General features: G+C 52.8%; 9 protein-coding genes across 9 annotated transcripts; 6 read left to right on the top strand and 3 right to left on the bottom strand.

The window, feature by feature from the left end:
• The first annotated feature begins 478 nt into the window (after positions 1-478).
• Positions 479-2,198, top strand: BCR37DRAFT_382137 (Oligosaccharyl transferase STT3 subunit-domain-containing protein). The gene has a single exon (XM_040869812.1). The coding sequence runs from the start codon at positions 505-507 to the stop codon at positions 1,765-1,767; it is 1,263 nt and encodes a 420-aa protein (XP_040723381.1). The 5' UTR covers positions 479-504; the 3' UTR covers positions 1,768-2,198.
• On the top strand, positions 1,835-3,740 carry BCR37DRAFT_104595 (uncharacterized protein). The gene has a single exon (XM_040865879.1). The coding sequence runs from the start codon at positions 1,919-1,921 to the stop codon at positions 3,617-3,619; it is 1,701 nt and encodes a 566-aa protein (XP_040723382.1). The 5' UTR covers positions 1,835-1,918; the 3' UTR covers positions 3,620-3,740.
• BCR37DRAFT_334006 (asparagine synthase-domain-containing protein) lies at positions 3,657-5,042 on the bottom strand (the record flags this gene model as incomplete). The annotated part of the gene is made up of 1 exon (XM_040867127.1): positions 3,657-5,042. A coding segment is annotated over one exon (1,386 nt), but the record flags the coding sequence as incomplete, so codon positions are not given.
• Positions 5,043-5,162: 120 nt separating this feature from the next.
• On the bottom strand, positions 5,163-5,926 carry BCR37DRAFT_382140 (uncharacterized protein). Its single transcript, XM_040869813.1, has 2 exons — positions 5,487-5,926; positions 5,163-5,442 (listed from the first exon to the last, which is right to left on the bottom strand). Exons 1-2 carry the CDS (start codon positions 5,908-5,910, stop codon positions 5,198-5,200), a joined length of 669 nt encoding a protein of 222 aa, XP_040723384.1. The 5' UTR covers positions 5,911-5,926; the 3' UTR covers positions 5,163-5,197.
• A 354-nt stretch (positions 5,927-6,280) lies between these two features.
• On the top strand, positions 6,281-9,783 carry BCR37DRAFT_382141 (OPT oligopeptide transporter protein-domain-containing protein). The gene is made up of 2 exons (XM_040869814.1): positions 6,281-6,412; positions 6,456-9,783. The coding sequence occupies exon 2, from the start codon at positions 6,618-6,620 to the stop codon at positions 9,366-9,368; it is 2,751 nt and encodes a 916-aa protein (XP_040723385.1). The 5' UTR covers positions 6,281-6,412; positions 6,456-6,617; the 3' UTR covers positions 9,369-9,783.
• BCR37DRAFT_382142 (uncharacterized protein) lies at positions 9,301-9,750 on the top strand. Its single transcript, XM_040869815.1, has one exon. The coding sequence runs from the start codon at positions 9,459-9,461 to the stop codon at positions 9,729-9,731; it is 273 nt and encodes a 90-aa protein (XP_040723386.1). The 5' UTR covers positions 9,301-9,458; the 3' UTR covers positions 9,732-9,750.
• A 247-nt stretch (positions 9,784-10,030) lies between the features above and the next one.
• On the top strand, positions 10,031-10,672 carry BCR37DRAFT_335283 (mating-type switching protein swi10; the record flags this gene model as incomplete). Its single annotated transcript, XM_040867177.1, has 1 exon — positions 10,031-10,672. A coding segment is annotated over one exon (642 nt), but the record flags the coding sequence as incomplete, so codon positions are not given.
• A 389-nt stretch (positions 10,673-11,061) lies between these two features.
• On the top strand, positions 11,062-12,129 carry BCR37DRAFT_394459 (uncharacterized protein; the record flags this gene model as incomplete). Its single annotated transcript, XM_040871472.1, has 1 exon — positions 11,062-12,129. One exon carries the CDS (start codon positions 11,062-11,064, stop codon positions 12,127-12,129), a length of 1,068 nt encoding a protein of 355 aa, XP_040723388.1.
• Positions 12,130-12,153: 24 nt separating this feature from the next.
• Positions 12,154-13,056, bottom strand: BCR37DRAFT_105032 (GTP cyclohydrolase I (GTP-CH-I)). The gene has a single exon (XM_040865883.1). It carries the CDS (start codon positions 12,970-12,972, stop codon positions 12,178-12,180), a length of 795 nt encoding a protein of 264 aa, XP_040723389.1. The 5' UTR covers positions 12,973-13,056; the 3' UTR covers positions 12,154-12,177.
• Between the last annotated feature and the right edge of the window lie 20 nt (positions 13,057-13,076).

Consider the following 13,076-nt stretch of genomic DNA (forward strand, 5'->3'; position numbering starts at 1 on the left):
ATTGGTATCGCACCTGGCTACATTTCTCGCAGTGTTGCTGGCTCTTATGATAATGAGGCCATTGCCATCACGCTGCTCATGACCACTTTTGCCTGCTGGATTCGGGCCCTCAAACAAGGGTCCGCCATGTATGGAGCCATCACTGCAGGCTTCTACTTTTACATGGTCGCAGCCTGGGGAGGATACGTCTTCATCACCAACATGATTCCTCTGCATGTCTTTGTACTGCTGCTCATGGGCCGCTTCTCATCAAGGATCTATGTCGCTTACTCGTCCTACTACGCCATCGGCACCTTGCTCTCAATGCAGGTTCCTTTTGTGGGCTTCCAGCCTATCCGAACAAGCGAGCACATGTCGGCACTCGGTGTGTTTGGTTTGCTGCAAATCATTGCTTTTGTGGACCTCCTCCGGTCGCATCTACCATCCAAAAAGGCTCAAGTGCTGCTGCGCGTCATTGTCGCCAGCATCTTCATTCTGGCTGTTGGTGCATTGGTCGGACTTTCTATGACGGGCACCATTGCTCCCTGGACCGGACGATTTTACTCGCTCTGGGACACTGGCTACGCCAAGATTCACATCCCTATCATTGCTTCCGTCTCTGAGCATCAGCCAACGGCCTGGCCTGCGTTCTTCTTTGATTTGCAAATGCTCATCTGGCTTTTCCCTGCAGGTGTCTATCTCTGCTTCCGCCAGCTCCGCGATGAACACGTCTTTATCATTGTGTATGCCGTCTTGGCCAGCTACTTCGCTGGTGTCATGGTGCGTCTCATGCTGACGCTGACGCCTTGTGTTGTTGTTGCCGCAGCTGTCGCCACCTCGGAGATCCTCGACAATTACCTCGACTTTTCAGAATCAGACGAGTCGCGCATCAGGACGCCCGAGGAAAAGGCAGGTGCATTCAAGGCATTCAAGGGATTGTCGTTGTCTGCGCCATACTACGGCATTGCTTCCTTCCCGGCCAAGCTCGGTGTCGCTGGCGTCTTTACAGTCTACCTCGTCTTGTTTGTGTATCACTCTACGTGGGTCACCTCGAGCGCGTACTCGTCGCCTTCGGTCGTCCTTGCAAGCAGATTGCCGGATGGTTCCCAGTGGATCATTGACGACTACCGTGAGGCGTACTACTGGCTTCGCAAAAACACGCCTCGCGATGCGCGCATCATGAGTTGGTGGGACTATGGCTATCAAATTGCCGGCATGGGAGACAAGGTCACGCTCGTCGATAACAACACTTGGAATAACACGCATATTGCGACGGTTGGCAAGGCCATGTCGACTAGCGAGGAGACTGCTTACCCAATTTTGCGCAAGCATGACGTCGACTATGTTCTTGTTGTCTTTGGTGGTCTCCTAGGCTACTCTGGCGACGACATCAACAAGTTCTTGTGGATGGTGCGTATCGCCGAGGGTATCTGGCCTGATGAGGTCAAGGAGCGCAACTTTTTCACGCCCAGAGGGGAGTACAAGGTTGACAGCGAAGCCACTGAAACAATGAAGCAGAGTTTGATGTACAAGATGAGCTACCACCGATTTGCCGAGCTGTTCCCGCCTGGCCAGGCACAAGATCGTGTCCGTGGACAGGTGATTCCAAATGAAAGCCCCGTGCTTGATACCCTCGAGGAGGCATACACAACGGAGAATTGGATTGTGCGCATTTACAAGGTCAAGGATCTCGACAAGCTCGGCCGCACCCATCAAGATGCTCGCCAGTTTGAGTTGGGCAAGAAGCGGCGCGTCAAGAAGCGCAACCAGATGAAGCTCCGTGTGTAGCGTAGTCTGCCATGTGTCAGTTGCCATAGAATGTCGGCCCTAGCTATTGCCGTCGTGCTTACTGAATTGTTCCAAGCGCGAGTCCCCTGACGTCGCAAAGTTTCGTCTACAGGACCGTGACCTGACCAGCAAACTGCTCCTTCAATGTCCCATGGACAAGCGGCGAGAAGAGGCTCTGCTGCCGAGACTCGGTCTGAGAGGTGTTGCTGCACTTCAAGCATTCAGCAGTCGAGCATCGCGCCTCTTGCCCTCGCGCAAAGCCTCACAGGATGATGCAAGGCCGGCAACAACGATGCGGGAAGAGTTCCTGGAGGAAGACTTGGACCGGCTTGTACTGAGACGCGGCAGAAGCAACAGTGAGCCCGCTCTACCTATCTGGCGTGATGTACGCAACAGGGCCATCACCATGACGAATGCCGCCGTCGTAGATCTGCTCAATCGAGCACCCAGCTTTCGCTTTTCCTTGCCTTTCGCTGGTGATTCGTCCAAAGAGGTATTTGACGATAATGCTAGCTTGACATCGCTTGAGCTGGAAGCCAGGTTTGAGATGAGGCCGGAGAATAATCGCTTCCGTGCCATCATCGAAGGCCTACCGGCGCCCTCCATCCCAACGATACCAGGTCGATTGCCCGCATCTCCACCACCATTTGCGGGGCTATCGCAGGCAACTGCCAACCTCAATATCGTTGTGCTTGGAGGTTATCGCGGTTCAGTGTTGAGGTCAACACAAGATGATCGCATGCTGTGGGTGCCTGTCAAGGCTGGACTCGGTTTGCGCAAGGTCAATCTGGAGCTGCCTCTCTCTGCAGATGCCGAAGCGGATGCGCGCAAGACTATCTACCCTGATGGTATGCTCACAAACATCGGACCCATCGATATTTCGCGCAAGTTGTTGAAGCGACTGAGAGATGCTGCTTCACAAGGCTACTGCAAAGTACATGAATTTGGGTACGACTGGCGGCTCGGCGGTGCTTATTTGTCTAGCCAGTTCATCACATTTCTTGAAAGTCTACAAGGTCCCTCGCTGGTTGTGGCACACTCCATGGGCGGTCTCATCACTGGCCACGCCCTCAACCGACGGCCTGATCTCTTTGCTGGCGTCATCTACGGTGGCACACCCTGGGGTGGTTGTCCAAACATTCTCGGACCATTTCGATACGGCGACTCGGTTTTGCTCAACCGTACCATCTTGAGTGCACGCACAAACTTCAGCATGCGCTCCTCATTCATGCTTCTACCGACACACAAGCGCTGTTTTGTTGATAGCGCCACCAACAAGGAAATTCCAGTTGACCTGTTTGACCCTGAGGCATGGTATGCGTATGGGCTCTCGCCTATGGTAGCTTCGGATGGGCAGGCCGGTGTTGGCGAAGCAGAAGACTTGAATGGCATTTTGGCCACAGGTGGCGTCACAGGTCCAAAAGCGGCACCAACCAATGGACAACGCAACGCACGCATCGAAAAGGACAAGACTGATATTCCACTATCTGAAGCCCGGAGATATCTGGAGGAGATCCTGATAGCTGCATTGCAGTTCAAGCACGAGTTGCGGCATGATCCAGACATCCAATATCCGCCTCTTGCCATTTTACGTTCCGAAGCAACGCCTACAGTGCGCGGTTGCAAGGTGAATGGAAAACAAGGCATCGCTGATGGTGACTATACACGCTTCATCTTGAGTCCCGGAGACGGCGTTGTGACGTACAATGCTGCAGACATTCGCATGATGGAGGGCGGCGCCAATTACGAGGTGTGCGCTGATATTGCCACGGATCGTGGCCACATTGGTCTCTTTGGCGATCTCAAGGCAACAGAAGCAGCATTCATGGCCATTCTTGCGCGCATCAAGTAGGTAGCTCATGTCCCTTGATCTTTCCAGAATTCAAGTCCATCTTGGCGCTGCGTGAACCAAACTGAATAGCGCGTTTCGCTTCAGCTGCTGCCTTTGGCAAGCCAATCTTGATGGCAAGTTGACGCAACAGCAGCTTATCGCCACCAGGTACGGCGTGCTGCATCTTGACAGAAACTGGTAATGCAGCCAGGTGTCGTACAAGCGACTCGTCTAGAAAAGGCCAGCGTACTTCCCTTCCGAAATGACTAATGACGCGATCATCACGACCAAGGTTGCGAGAGGGAAGTCGATCGAGGTCCTGCTGCAGCTCTGCAATCAGTGCATCGTGACCTTGTTCTGCGGCGCGTTTGTGGCGGCTATACCCACCGAGCAGTTCATCGGCGCCCAACCCGCTAATGAAGACTTTGGCTTGCGTCTCGTATGCTTCGTCATCGACAAAGCCCTTGCCACGAGCGCAAAAGTAGAAGGCTAGAGCAATAGAATAATCCATGACAGATTCATTCGGGTACATCAGCTCCAAGACAGTCTCTTTTGCGGCAAGCGCTTCTGCATAAGGAACATTGACGCAGACAAAGCGCCAATGACGATGTGGACAGCGTTGCCTGAGCTCTTTGTATCCTTGTAGACCCGTCAGACGATCTGGTGTGGTGTAGAGATCTACTGAGCCCTTGAGACTTCTGGGGTTCTCGAAGGAGACATTGATGAGGTCGACGGATATGTCATGCGGGAGGAGAGTGTCGACATAGTAGGCCAAGACTGCACAGTCGACGCCTCCGGAGTACATGATGGCTAGATCTCTGTCTGCAAGGGAGGCCGCACGCACTTTCAATGCTTGCTGGATGTGGCGTTCAAGCGCTTCGAGATGATGGTCATCAAGGGGCAGGTCGATGTGTATCTTTGTCGGGTTGACTGGTGGATAGTAGCAGGCAAGAGGGCCGTCAGAGTCATAAGGCTGCCAGGGAAAGAGGTCTGTCTTGCCAGACGTTGCATCGAATCGATAGAGCCCCGGCTCGACAGTCTTCCAAGAAGGGTCTCGACCAGCGACTGAGCTAAGAATGAAGCCATCCTTTGTGTGCTTGATGAGTAGAGAACGTCTGCCGAGAATGTCTCTGCCATACCAGAGATGTCTCTTTGCCTTGTTCCAGTAGCAGAAAGCGAAAGGTCCACGCAGGGAACCGAATAGATGCAGCAGACCTTCGTCATCTGTAGCATCCAGAGCTTTTGATAGAAATAGCGTATCATTCAAGTGTTCATCTAGTGTCGTTCCATGAACATGCCAGATCTCTCCATTCCAGAGGAGGACTCCATGGTCTTGTTCAAGGGGCTGCTTGACAATGTCTGGTCCACGAAGATGAAGCACAGATGCTGTCAGTGTCAGCACGCCAATGTGGATCGAGTGCAACGCGTCTGGTCCACGCGAGGCAACAAGCTTGAGCAGATCCTGAGGATGCTGAGCATTATAAGAGACCAAAATGCCACACATGCTCAACTCATGTGTTATGTCGGAGCTAAGGAGGGAAGATGGTGGAATTTTTCTATAAAGCTGTGCAGTCAATGAGCAGTGTATGTGCCGTCCGCTTAAAGCTTCTGCATGGCAGCAATGTCGGAGCTCTGGACGTAGTCCTCAAACTCGGCGATAGCATCCTGGAGGTCATCGAGGGAGACCTTGTCATCCTCAACGACACAGTTGATCTGGAGCTTGGAGACACCGTAGCCGACGGGCACAAGCTTGCCACCGCCCCAGACGAGACCGTCCATGGTGACGGATCGGACGCACTCCTCGAGCTTCTTCATGTCAGTCTCGTCGTCCCACGGCTTGACCTCTGTTGGATGTTAGTTGAAGTGAAGTTTGGAAATGTAAATTTACCCATTGTGACGATGCACTTGGCCGTGACCTTTGCCTTGCCTGCCTTCTTTGCGGCGTACTCTGCGAGACGCTCTTCGCGGAGCTTGACGGCAGCTGCGTCTTCCTCCTCGTCGTCATCTGAGCCAAAGAGATCAATGTCATCATCCTCCTCAGCTGCTGCTGCCGCGGGTGCTGCTTCCTTTGAGGAAGAGGCATCTGGTCCGTAGGCAGAGGCCTTCTTGGAGGCGTCTCCGGGGAGGGAGTCGAATTCCTGCTTGTAGGAGTCGATGTGGGCGTACCAGCGTGCTGCGTTGGGTGTGTCCTTTGCGTCTGGGGCCTGCTTGAGCTCCTTGAAGACTGCGACATCTGCCTGTGAGGGTTCGAAGCCCTGGATGTAGGAGGCAGATGCGAGATGGGAGTCGAGGGAGGATAGATCGAAGCCCATGCTGCTAGTAGACTATTAGTATATAGTAAGTATCGTGTTCAGAGTATGCAGCGACAGTTCAATATTTTCAGAGCCAGGGTTAGGGCAGCACAAACAGCAGCAGCACAGACAGCAGCAGCAGCAACCATCAACCATCACCCATCCCAACCCATCCTCACCACTCAAGTCAGCCATGGGTACATCCTCCTGTCTCCTGCTCACCGCTCACATCAGGTCTCTCCATCTCAAAGCTCCTCTCAAGCCTCTTTGGCAAGCGCGAAATGCGCATCCTCATGGTCGGACTCGACGCAGCAGGAAAGACCACCATCCGTACCCGCCCCTCCATCCTCCCGATTGCCTGCACCACTAACCTACCTGCTAGTCTATAAGCTCAAGCTCGGCGAAATCGTCACCACCATCCCCACAATCGGCTTCAATGTCGAGACGGTCGAGTACAAAAACATCTCCTTCACCGTTTGGGATGTCGGCGGCCAGGACAAGATCCGTCCTCTCTGGCGTCATTGTATCTTCCATCCTCCTCAACCACTATATGGCTAATCCGTCAGACTTCCAAAACACCCAGGGCATCATCTTCGTAGTCGACTCCAATGACCGAGAGCGTGTCAGCGAAGCACGCGAGGAACTCCAGCGCATGCTCAATGAAGATGAGCTCCGCGACGCACTCCTCCTCGTCTTTGCCAACAAGCAGGATCTGCCAAACGCGATGAATGCAGCAGAAATCACCGATAAACTCGGCCTGCACTCCCTCCGTCAGCGTCAGTGGTTCATCCAGGCTACGTGCGCTACGTCAGGCGACGGTCTCTACGAGGGTCTCGAATGGCTCTCTAGCAACCTCAAGAAGCGTCAGCAGTAAAAGCCAAAAATCTGGGTTCCTCCATCCGTCCACGTCAGCAAACCCCAAGTTCTTTTTTTGCAAAGTCGCCAGCGACGACTTTTGCAGGTGGCTTTTGGCCTTGTGTTGTCATGCGGATCTCAGATCCCTTGTAGTAAAGCAACGACCCGACAGCCTATCATCGCGTTCTCATAGAAATTGCTCTTCCCGAGTCCTGAACCTTGTTTTGCAGCGTGTTTGTCAGTCCAGACGCGGCGGCCACCTCATCACAGTCAGCACCAGCTACGTCTGTCTGTTTCACCACACACGACACCACCTGTTTCGTCCTGCTCTGCTCAATGCTACATATAACAGCTGCCATGTGCATCCATCGTCAAGCTGCCGCGTCGAGATGCAAAAGCCATCGAGCTTCGGGCCCTTCGAGGTGGGCAACGCAGCCATCTCTGTGCCTGAAGCCGTCTTGAGTCTGCGGCAGGCATTGCCCACGGCAAACGAGAAGCAGCATGCTCAAATTTCAGCAGCTCTCGCGAGTATTGACCAGCTCAACTACAATGAAAAGCATCAAATCCAACAATGCTTGCTGGACATACAAGGGTCCATCAGCGATGTGGATGGTATTGTCCCGCAGACCGATGATCCGACTCTGCCGGTCAATACCTTCCGTGCATGGTCTCTTGGTCTCCTCTTCTCACTGGTCGGAGCAGGCGTCAATACTTTCTTTGCAGAACGCCTGCCTGGCATTGCTCTGAGCGGCTTCGTAGCGCAACTCGTCGCCTTTCCCTCGGGCAAGCTGCTCGAGCGTATCCTACCCACCAGGCAGTATACCTTTCACCGCAAGGTCTGGTCATTCAATCCCGGACCCTTCAATGCAAAGGAGCACATGCTCATCACCATCATTGCCAATGTCTCCTTCTCCTCCTCGTATGCCAGCAGCATCATCATCGCACAACGGCTGCCACAATTTTACAATATGCAATGGGCCTCGTCTCTCTATTACCAACTACTGCTCTGTCTGTCTTCGCAAATCATTGGGTATGGCTTCGCAGGACTAGCACGGCCTTTCCTCGTCTATGCACCCGCAGCCGTATGGCCAGGCAACCTAGCCGTTCTCGCTCTGAATCGCTCCTTCCACGACACCAACAGTGAATCTGTCCATGGCTGGCGCATCTCGAGACTCACACTTTTCTCCCGAGTATTTCTCATCAGCAGCCTCTACTTTTTCATCCCAAATTACCTCTTTACAAGCATCTCTCAGATGAATTGGCTTACATGGATCAAAGAAGACAATGCCGTACTTGCGGCCATGACTGGTTCTTACACTGGACTCGGGATCAACCCCTTCCCGACACTCGACTACAATATCGTCAGTGGAATTGTTGATCCTCTCATCACGCCCTTCTTTGCCACCGTCAATGTCGTGGTAGGCATGCTGTTGAGTGCAGCCATACTTGCCGTACTATGGTTCAAGAACGCGTGGTTTGCCAGTTACTTGCCTATTGTCTCCAACAGATCATTCGATCGCTTCGGTCACTCCTACAACGTAACGCGTATCCTCAAAGACGCTCGCCTGGATGTTGCCGCGTATGAAGCGTATAGCCCAGTCTACATCTCTGCAGCCAATGCCTTCATTTTTGGTGGCTATTTCGCACTCTACCCAGCAACGCTTGTTTATGCCTATCTCTACCACGGCACAGAGATTGCTGATGCATTTCGCAACTTGTTTGGTAAGGGACGCGTTATGCACAAGGATATCCACATGCGTCTCATGGAAGCTTACAAGGAAGTTCCTGGCTGGTGGTACCTCGGCGTCATGATGTTGGGCACGGTCCTTGCACTCCTCATGATTAAACTCTATCCAACAGGCATGCCTATTTGGGGTCTTGCTGTATCTATTGCACTGGGCGCGCTCTTCATCTTGCCTGTCGGACTCATTTCCGCCGTTAGCAATGTTGAGATTGGACTGAATGTCTTGTCGGAGATGATTGCAGGCCTCGCTATGCCAGGCAATCCGTCAGGCATGATGATCTTCAAAGCTTACGGGACATTGTCACTAGCTCAAGGTCTTTCCTTTGCTGCAGATCTCAAGTTGGGTCACTACAGCAAGATTCCGCCACGTACACTCTTCGCGGCACAAGTCATCGGCACGTTCCTTTCTGTCTTCATGACGGTCTTTGTCACCAATTGGCAGATTGATCATCTCGAGGGCTTCTGCACGCCCGACCAGAAGCAGAAATTCACATGCCCCGGGAGCAATACATTCTTTACATCGTCCATCATCTGGGGTGTTTTGGGGCCCAAGCAGAGCTACGGTCCTCAGGGTTTGTACCGACATCTCCTATGGGGTGCCCTGATTGGCTTGATCTTGCCCATTCCTTTCTACTTTGCTGCAAAGCGATACCCTTCTTCGCTGATGAGCAAAGTACATCCACCCATCTTGTTGGCAGGCATGATTAGCTGGGCTCCCGTCAACTTGTCTTACATTACAGCCGCTGTGCCTGTTGCTTACTTATTCCATGTCCAAATCAAGCAACGCTTTTATGCTTGGTGGGCAAAATACACCTATGTCATTGCAACAGGGTTATCCACAGGCATTGCCATTACCGGCATCGTGGCATTCATTGCGTAAGAAGACACCTCTTGAAAGGAAGAATGCTAATCACTAGTCTACAGAATCCTGGTATCGAGCTATCTTGGATAGGAAACAGCATCGGCCAGCATGGCTGCGATAAGAAGGGCTGCCCGCTCATTTCATTGGCGCCTGAACAATACTTTGGACCTGGTGCTGGGGAATTTCGCTACGTCTAGCATAGAGCATCACATGGAGAGCAGTATAATCAGATTTGAACATGAAGTTCTTGGTTCTTTCCTCATGACGGGAGTCTTGAATTCCCATCGGAAACACGGACCAATTTCAATCATCCTTTTGTGCTTCCTTTTGTGTATAGCAGCACGGCATAGTCCTTCTGGCTTGACGAGCAAACAAGAGTGACTCTGACGGCTAGACATATATACTGCTAGTCAAGGACCCAAAGTCGTCGCAGTGAGCAAAATATATTCGCGAGTGATGAAATTCCCACGACCAACGCAGTCAATGATCAAGGGACGCACCCGCTCAGTCTCGCTGTGATACACATTTCACAATCATGCTGAATGGCCGATGACTTTGATGACCCGAGCTTTGACGCTCTCGGCCTCGATGCTCTTGCTGCCCTTGATTCTGCTAGACCTGCTGCTTCTGTAGCAAGAAATGCTCCTGCTCAAGCACCCGCCCAACCTGTGCCACAAAAGATTCTACGGCCAGGTACGAATGCCATCATTGTGAATGCTCTTCAAGCGGGGAATCCTGTATGCAAGCACATCAAAGCCGTTCCTTGGGAGTATGGCGAAATTCTACCAGACTTTGTGCTTGGTAAGATGTGCTGTGCTCTCTTTCTATCGCTCAAGTATCATGCATTGCATCCAGACTACATCTACAGACGCGTCTCTGAGCTCGGCACACAGTATGGTCTGCGTCTTCTCATGGTCGTGTGTGATGTCTCGAATCCAAAGCAGGCCCTGCAAGAGCTCACCAAGATGGGCGTCGTCAAGAACTATACGCTGATTGTGGCCGCCAACTCTACCGAAGCAGGTCGGTATTTAGAGCTGTACAAGTCACTCGAGAATGCAACTCCCACAGGTATTCAGGGCCACACATCTACAGCTTATCAAGATCAAGTAGTGGACTTTCTCACTGCAGTCCGTGCCGTCAACAAGAGCGACGCACATACGCTCGTGAGTACATTTGGCTCCATCAAAAACGCACTGAACGCCAGCACCGAGGAGATGCAGACGATTGTAGGCTGGGGTCCGCGCAAGGTGCAAAATCTGCAATCTGTACTACAGATGCCCTTCAGGACAGATTCAGGAACGAATCGGCAACGGCAGGCTGAGCTGTTAACACAAGCAGCTGCTCAGCAATCCAAGCGGACACAGCCAGGCGCTGACCACAGTGCTTCTCGTGTCACGGCTGTGTCGACTGTTCAAGGAGGGGAAGAAGCATTGTTTATGGAAGATGAGGATGAAGAGGTGACGATTGACGATGCTGCCGACAGAATTGCCGAGGGTGCGCGGATACGGCAGCAGGAGCGCGAGGGCCAGACAGATGAGCAGGCTGGAATCATGGCTGCCATTGCACAGATGCAGAGTGAGCACGACTACCGGCCTCAATAGCTCTGGACATGCGACACGTCCGATTATGCGGCCTGATGCTGCGTTTCATATCTTTTTATCGTCGCGAAACTTGACAACACGCATAGCACTTATATACACAAAGGCTCCCGATGTCCAAGCAAGTCAGCCGCATCAGCCCCTACTTCCCCATCGCAGTCTTATTGGCAATCCAGGCCTTCGACAACTACCACCTGCTCCACGTTGTCCTCGGTCACCCGCTCGCATCTACTGTCGAACAGGGATGCCCAGCCCGCACAGGCGCCTTCGCCCTCATACCGCCTCTCAACAAGATCTGCTGCATTCTCTCGAATGCCTTTGAGATTGCCATGGGTGACCCTGTATGTCGGGTTGTCCTGGCAGAGTTTTCTGTCTTGATTGCAGCCGTCGCTGTCATTTCTCACATCGCTGCCAATCGTGCATCTGCTAGCTGGCCCGTCAAGTACGGCGCAACGATTGTTCTCGTCCTTGGCCAGCTGCTCGGCGTCGCCAATATCATGCCCATCTTTTATGCACTCATCATCTGGCGCAGCAGCGCATCGGCACGCGCTTCTTTCCTTCCCTCTGGCGTGTCACGCGCTCTGCTGCCTGCCATCGTCGTCGGGTACTTCTTCCTGACTGCACCCATGCTGGTGCCAGACATGTTCACCAAAGGAACCTTGCGCATGACGATGGAGCTGTGGCAGCCCTTCCCAATCTACCTGGCAGCACTCATGGCCGTGCTAGGCTCCTACTTCTACGCCATTTCTAATCGCCAGCTCACAGCGAGCGATGCTGTCATCTCCACCTCATTTCTGGTGAGCACCACCGACTTCTTGGTGCTCTGCTCTCTCCTGACACACGGCCTTGCCATCTACTTCTTTGTGACGCTCAGACCCGCCCTCAAGGACTTTATCCCCAATTTGGATATGCGCACAGCGACAGATGTCTACAGGACCTTCTTCCTGTTTGACTTTATTGGCTGCTTGACGGCCACCTGGACTCTCATCTTTTATGACACGACGCGGTTCGCTGGTCTTGGCCGGGCGAGTCCGCTGGCTGCAGTCGTTGTTGCCATTGTCGGGACACTGATTCTGGGCCCTGGAGGAGCCGTGGCATGGGCTTGGGCGAGTGTAGAAAAGGCACGCTTATCGGCACTCGTCGCAGACCGGAAACCAAGTGATCGTAAGATCTCTTCATAAAGTTGCGAGGATTGTATCGTAGACTCTTGTAATTGCATGAATCGAGAATCAACGCCGCAAAGCAAGACTGAGGAACTCCTCGCGTGTCTTTTGACTCTTCTCAAAGCATCCAAGCATGCAACTCGTGACGGTCGTTGCAGATGTCTTTTGCACACCCCGCATCGTCATGCACATATGGCTTGCTTCGACAACCACAGCAACGCCTTTTGGTTGCAGTACTTCAAGCAGTGCCTGTGCAACTTGTTTTGAGAAGCGTTCTTGCACCTGCAGTCTGCGTGCAAACATGTCTGCAATGCGTGCAAGCTTGGATAGACCAATGACACGCTTGTTGGGGATGTAGCCAATACTCATCTTGCCAAACCACGGACATAGATGGTGCTCACACATACTGAAGACCTCAATATCGCGTACAATGACCATCTCATTGTGGTCTTCCTCAAAGACGGCAGAGTTGAGCACAGAGCGCAAATCTTCCGTGTAGCCTTGTGTAAAGTACATCATTGCTTTTGCATACCGCATTGGCGTATCCAACAGTCCTTCCCGCTCAGGGTCTTCGCCTAGACACTCCAGTACAGTACGTATCGCGCCAGACATCTTTTGCAGCCGCGCTTCCTTGGCTTCCGCAGACTCATTCAGCCTTTCCTTCGTGCCCCGTGCAGGCCAAGAAAGCCCATCAAAGTCAATGGCCTTGCTCAGACGTATAGAGGGAGAGGCCCCAGCAGGATGGCTGCTGGAGTCGCGCCGTGGCTTAATGACAAGTTTATCATGCTGGTAAGTTGCGGGACTGCCAATGGCTTCCTCGTATTCGCTGATGGTCGGGGTTGTATTGTTCTGGCGACTCATACTGAGGTCTTGCCGCCTGCTGCAGACTCTCTAAGGGCCCCTTCTGAAGTTCTGAGCAGATGCAGCTTTGATCAAGATGTAGAAGACGGCAATTCATCAAGACG

The sequence above is a fragment of the Protomyces lactucae-debilis genome (genome assembly GCF_002105105.1).
Source record: "Protomyces lactucae-debilis strain 12-1054 chromosome Unknown BCR37scaffold_17, whole genome shotgun sequence".
Taxonomy (NCBI): domain Eukaryota; kingdom Fungi; phylum Ascomycota; class Taphrinomycetes; order Taphrinales; family Protomycetaceae; genus Protomyces; species Protomyces lactucae-debilis.

What these genes read in the sequence shown, in the direction of transcription:
- BCR37DRAFT_382137 (XM_040869812.1), top strand. Translation starts at nt 505, where the DNA reads ATGACGGGCACCATTGCTCCCTGGACCGGACGATTTTACTCGCTCTGG.
- BCR37DRAFT_104595 (XM_040865879.1), top strand. Translation starts at nt 1,919, where the DNA reads ATGGACAAGCGGCGAGAAGAGGCTCTGCTGCCGAGACTCGGTCTGAGA.
- BCR37DRAFT_382140 (XM_040869813.1), bottom strand. Translation starts at nt 5,910, where the DNA reads ATGGGCTTCGATCTATCCTCCCTCGACTCCCATCTCGCATCTGCCTCC. An exon ending in CAAGTGCATCGTCACAATGG is followed by an intron (nt 5,443 to 5,486) that starts GTAAATTTACAT and finishes AACATCCAACAG; the next exon opens with AGGTCAAGCCGTGGGACGAC.
- BCR37DRAFT_382141 (XM_040869814.1), top strand. Translation starts at nt 6,618, where the DNA reads ATGCAGCAGAAATCACCGATAAACTCGGCCTGCACTCCCTCCGTCAGC.
- BCR37DRAFT_382142 (XM_040869815.1), top strand. Translation starts at nt 9,459, where the DNA reads ATGGCTGCGATAAGAAGGGCTGCCCGCTCATTTCATTGGCGCCTGAAC.
- BCR37DRAFT_105032 (XM_040865883.1), bottom strand. Translation starts at nt 12,972, where the DNA reads ATGAGTCGCCAGAACAATACAACCCCGACCATCAGCGAATACGAGGAA.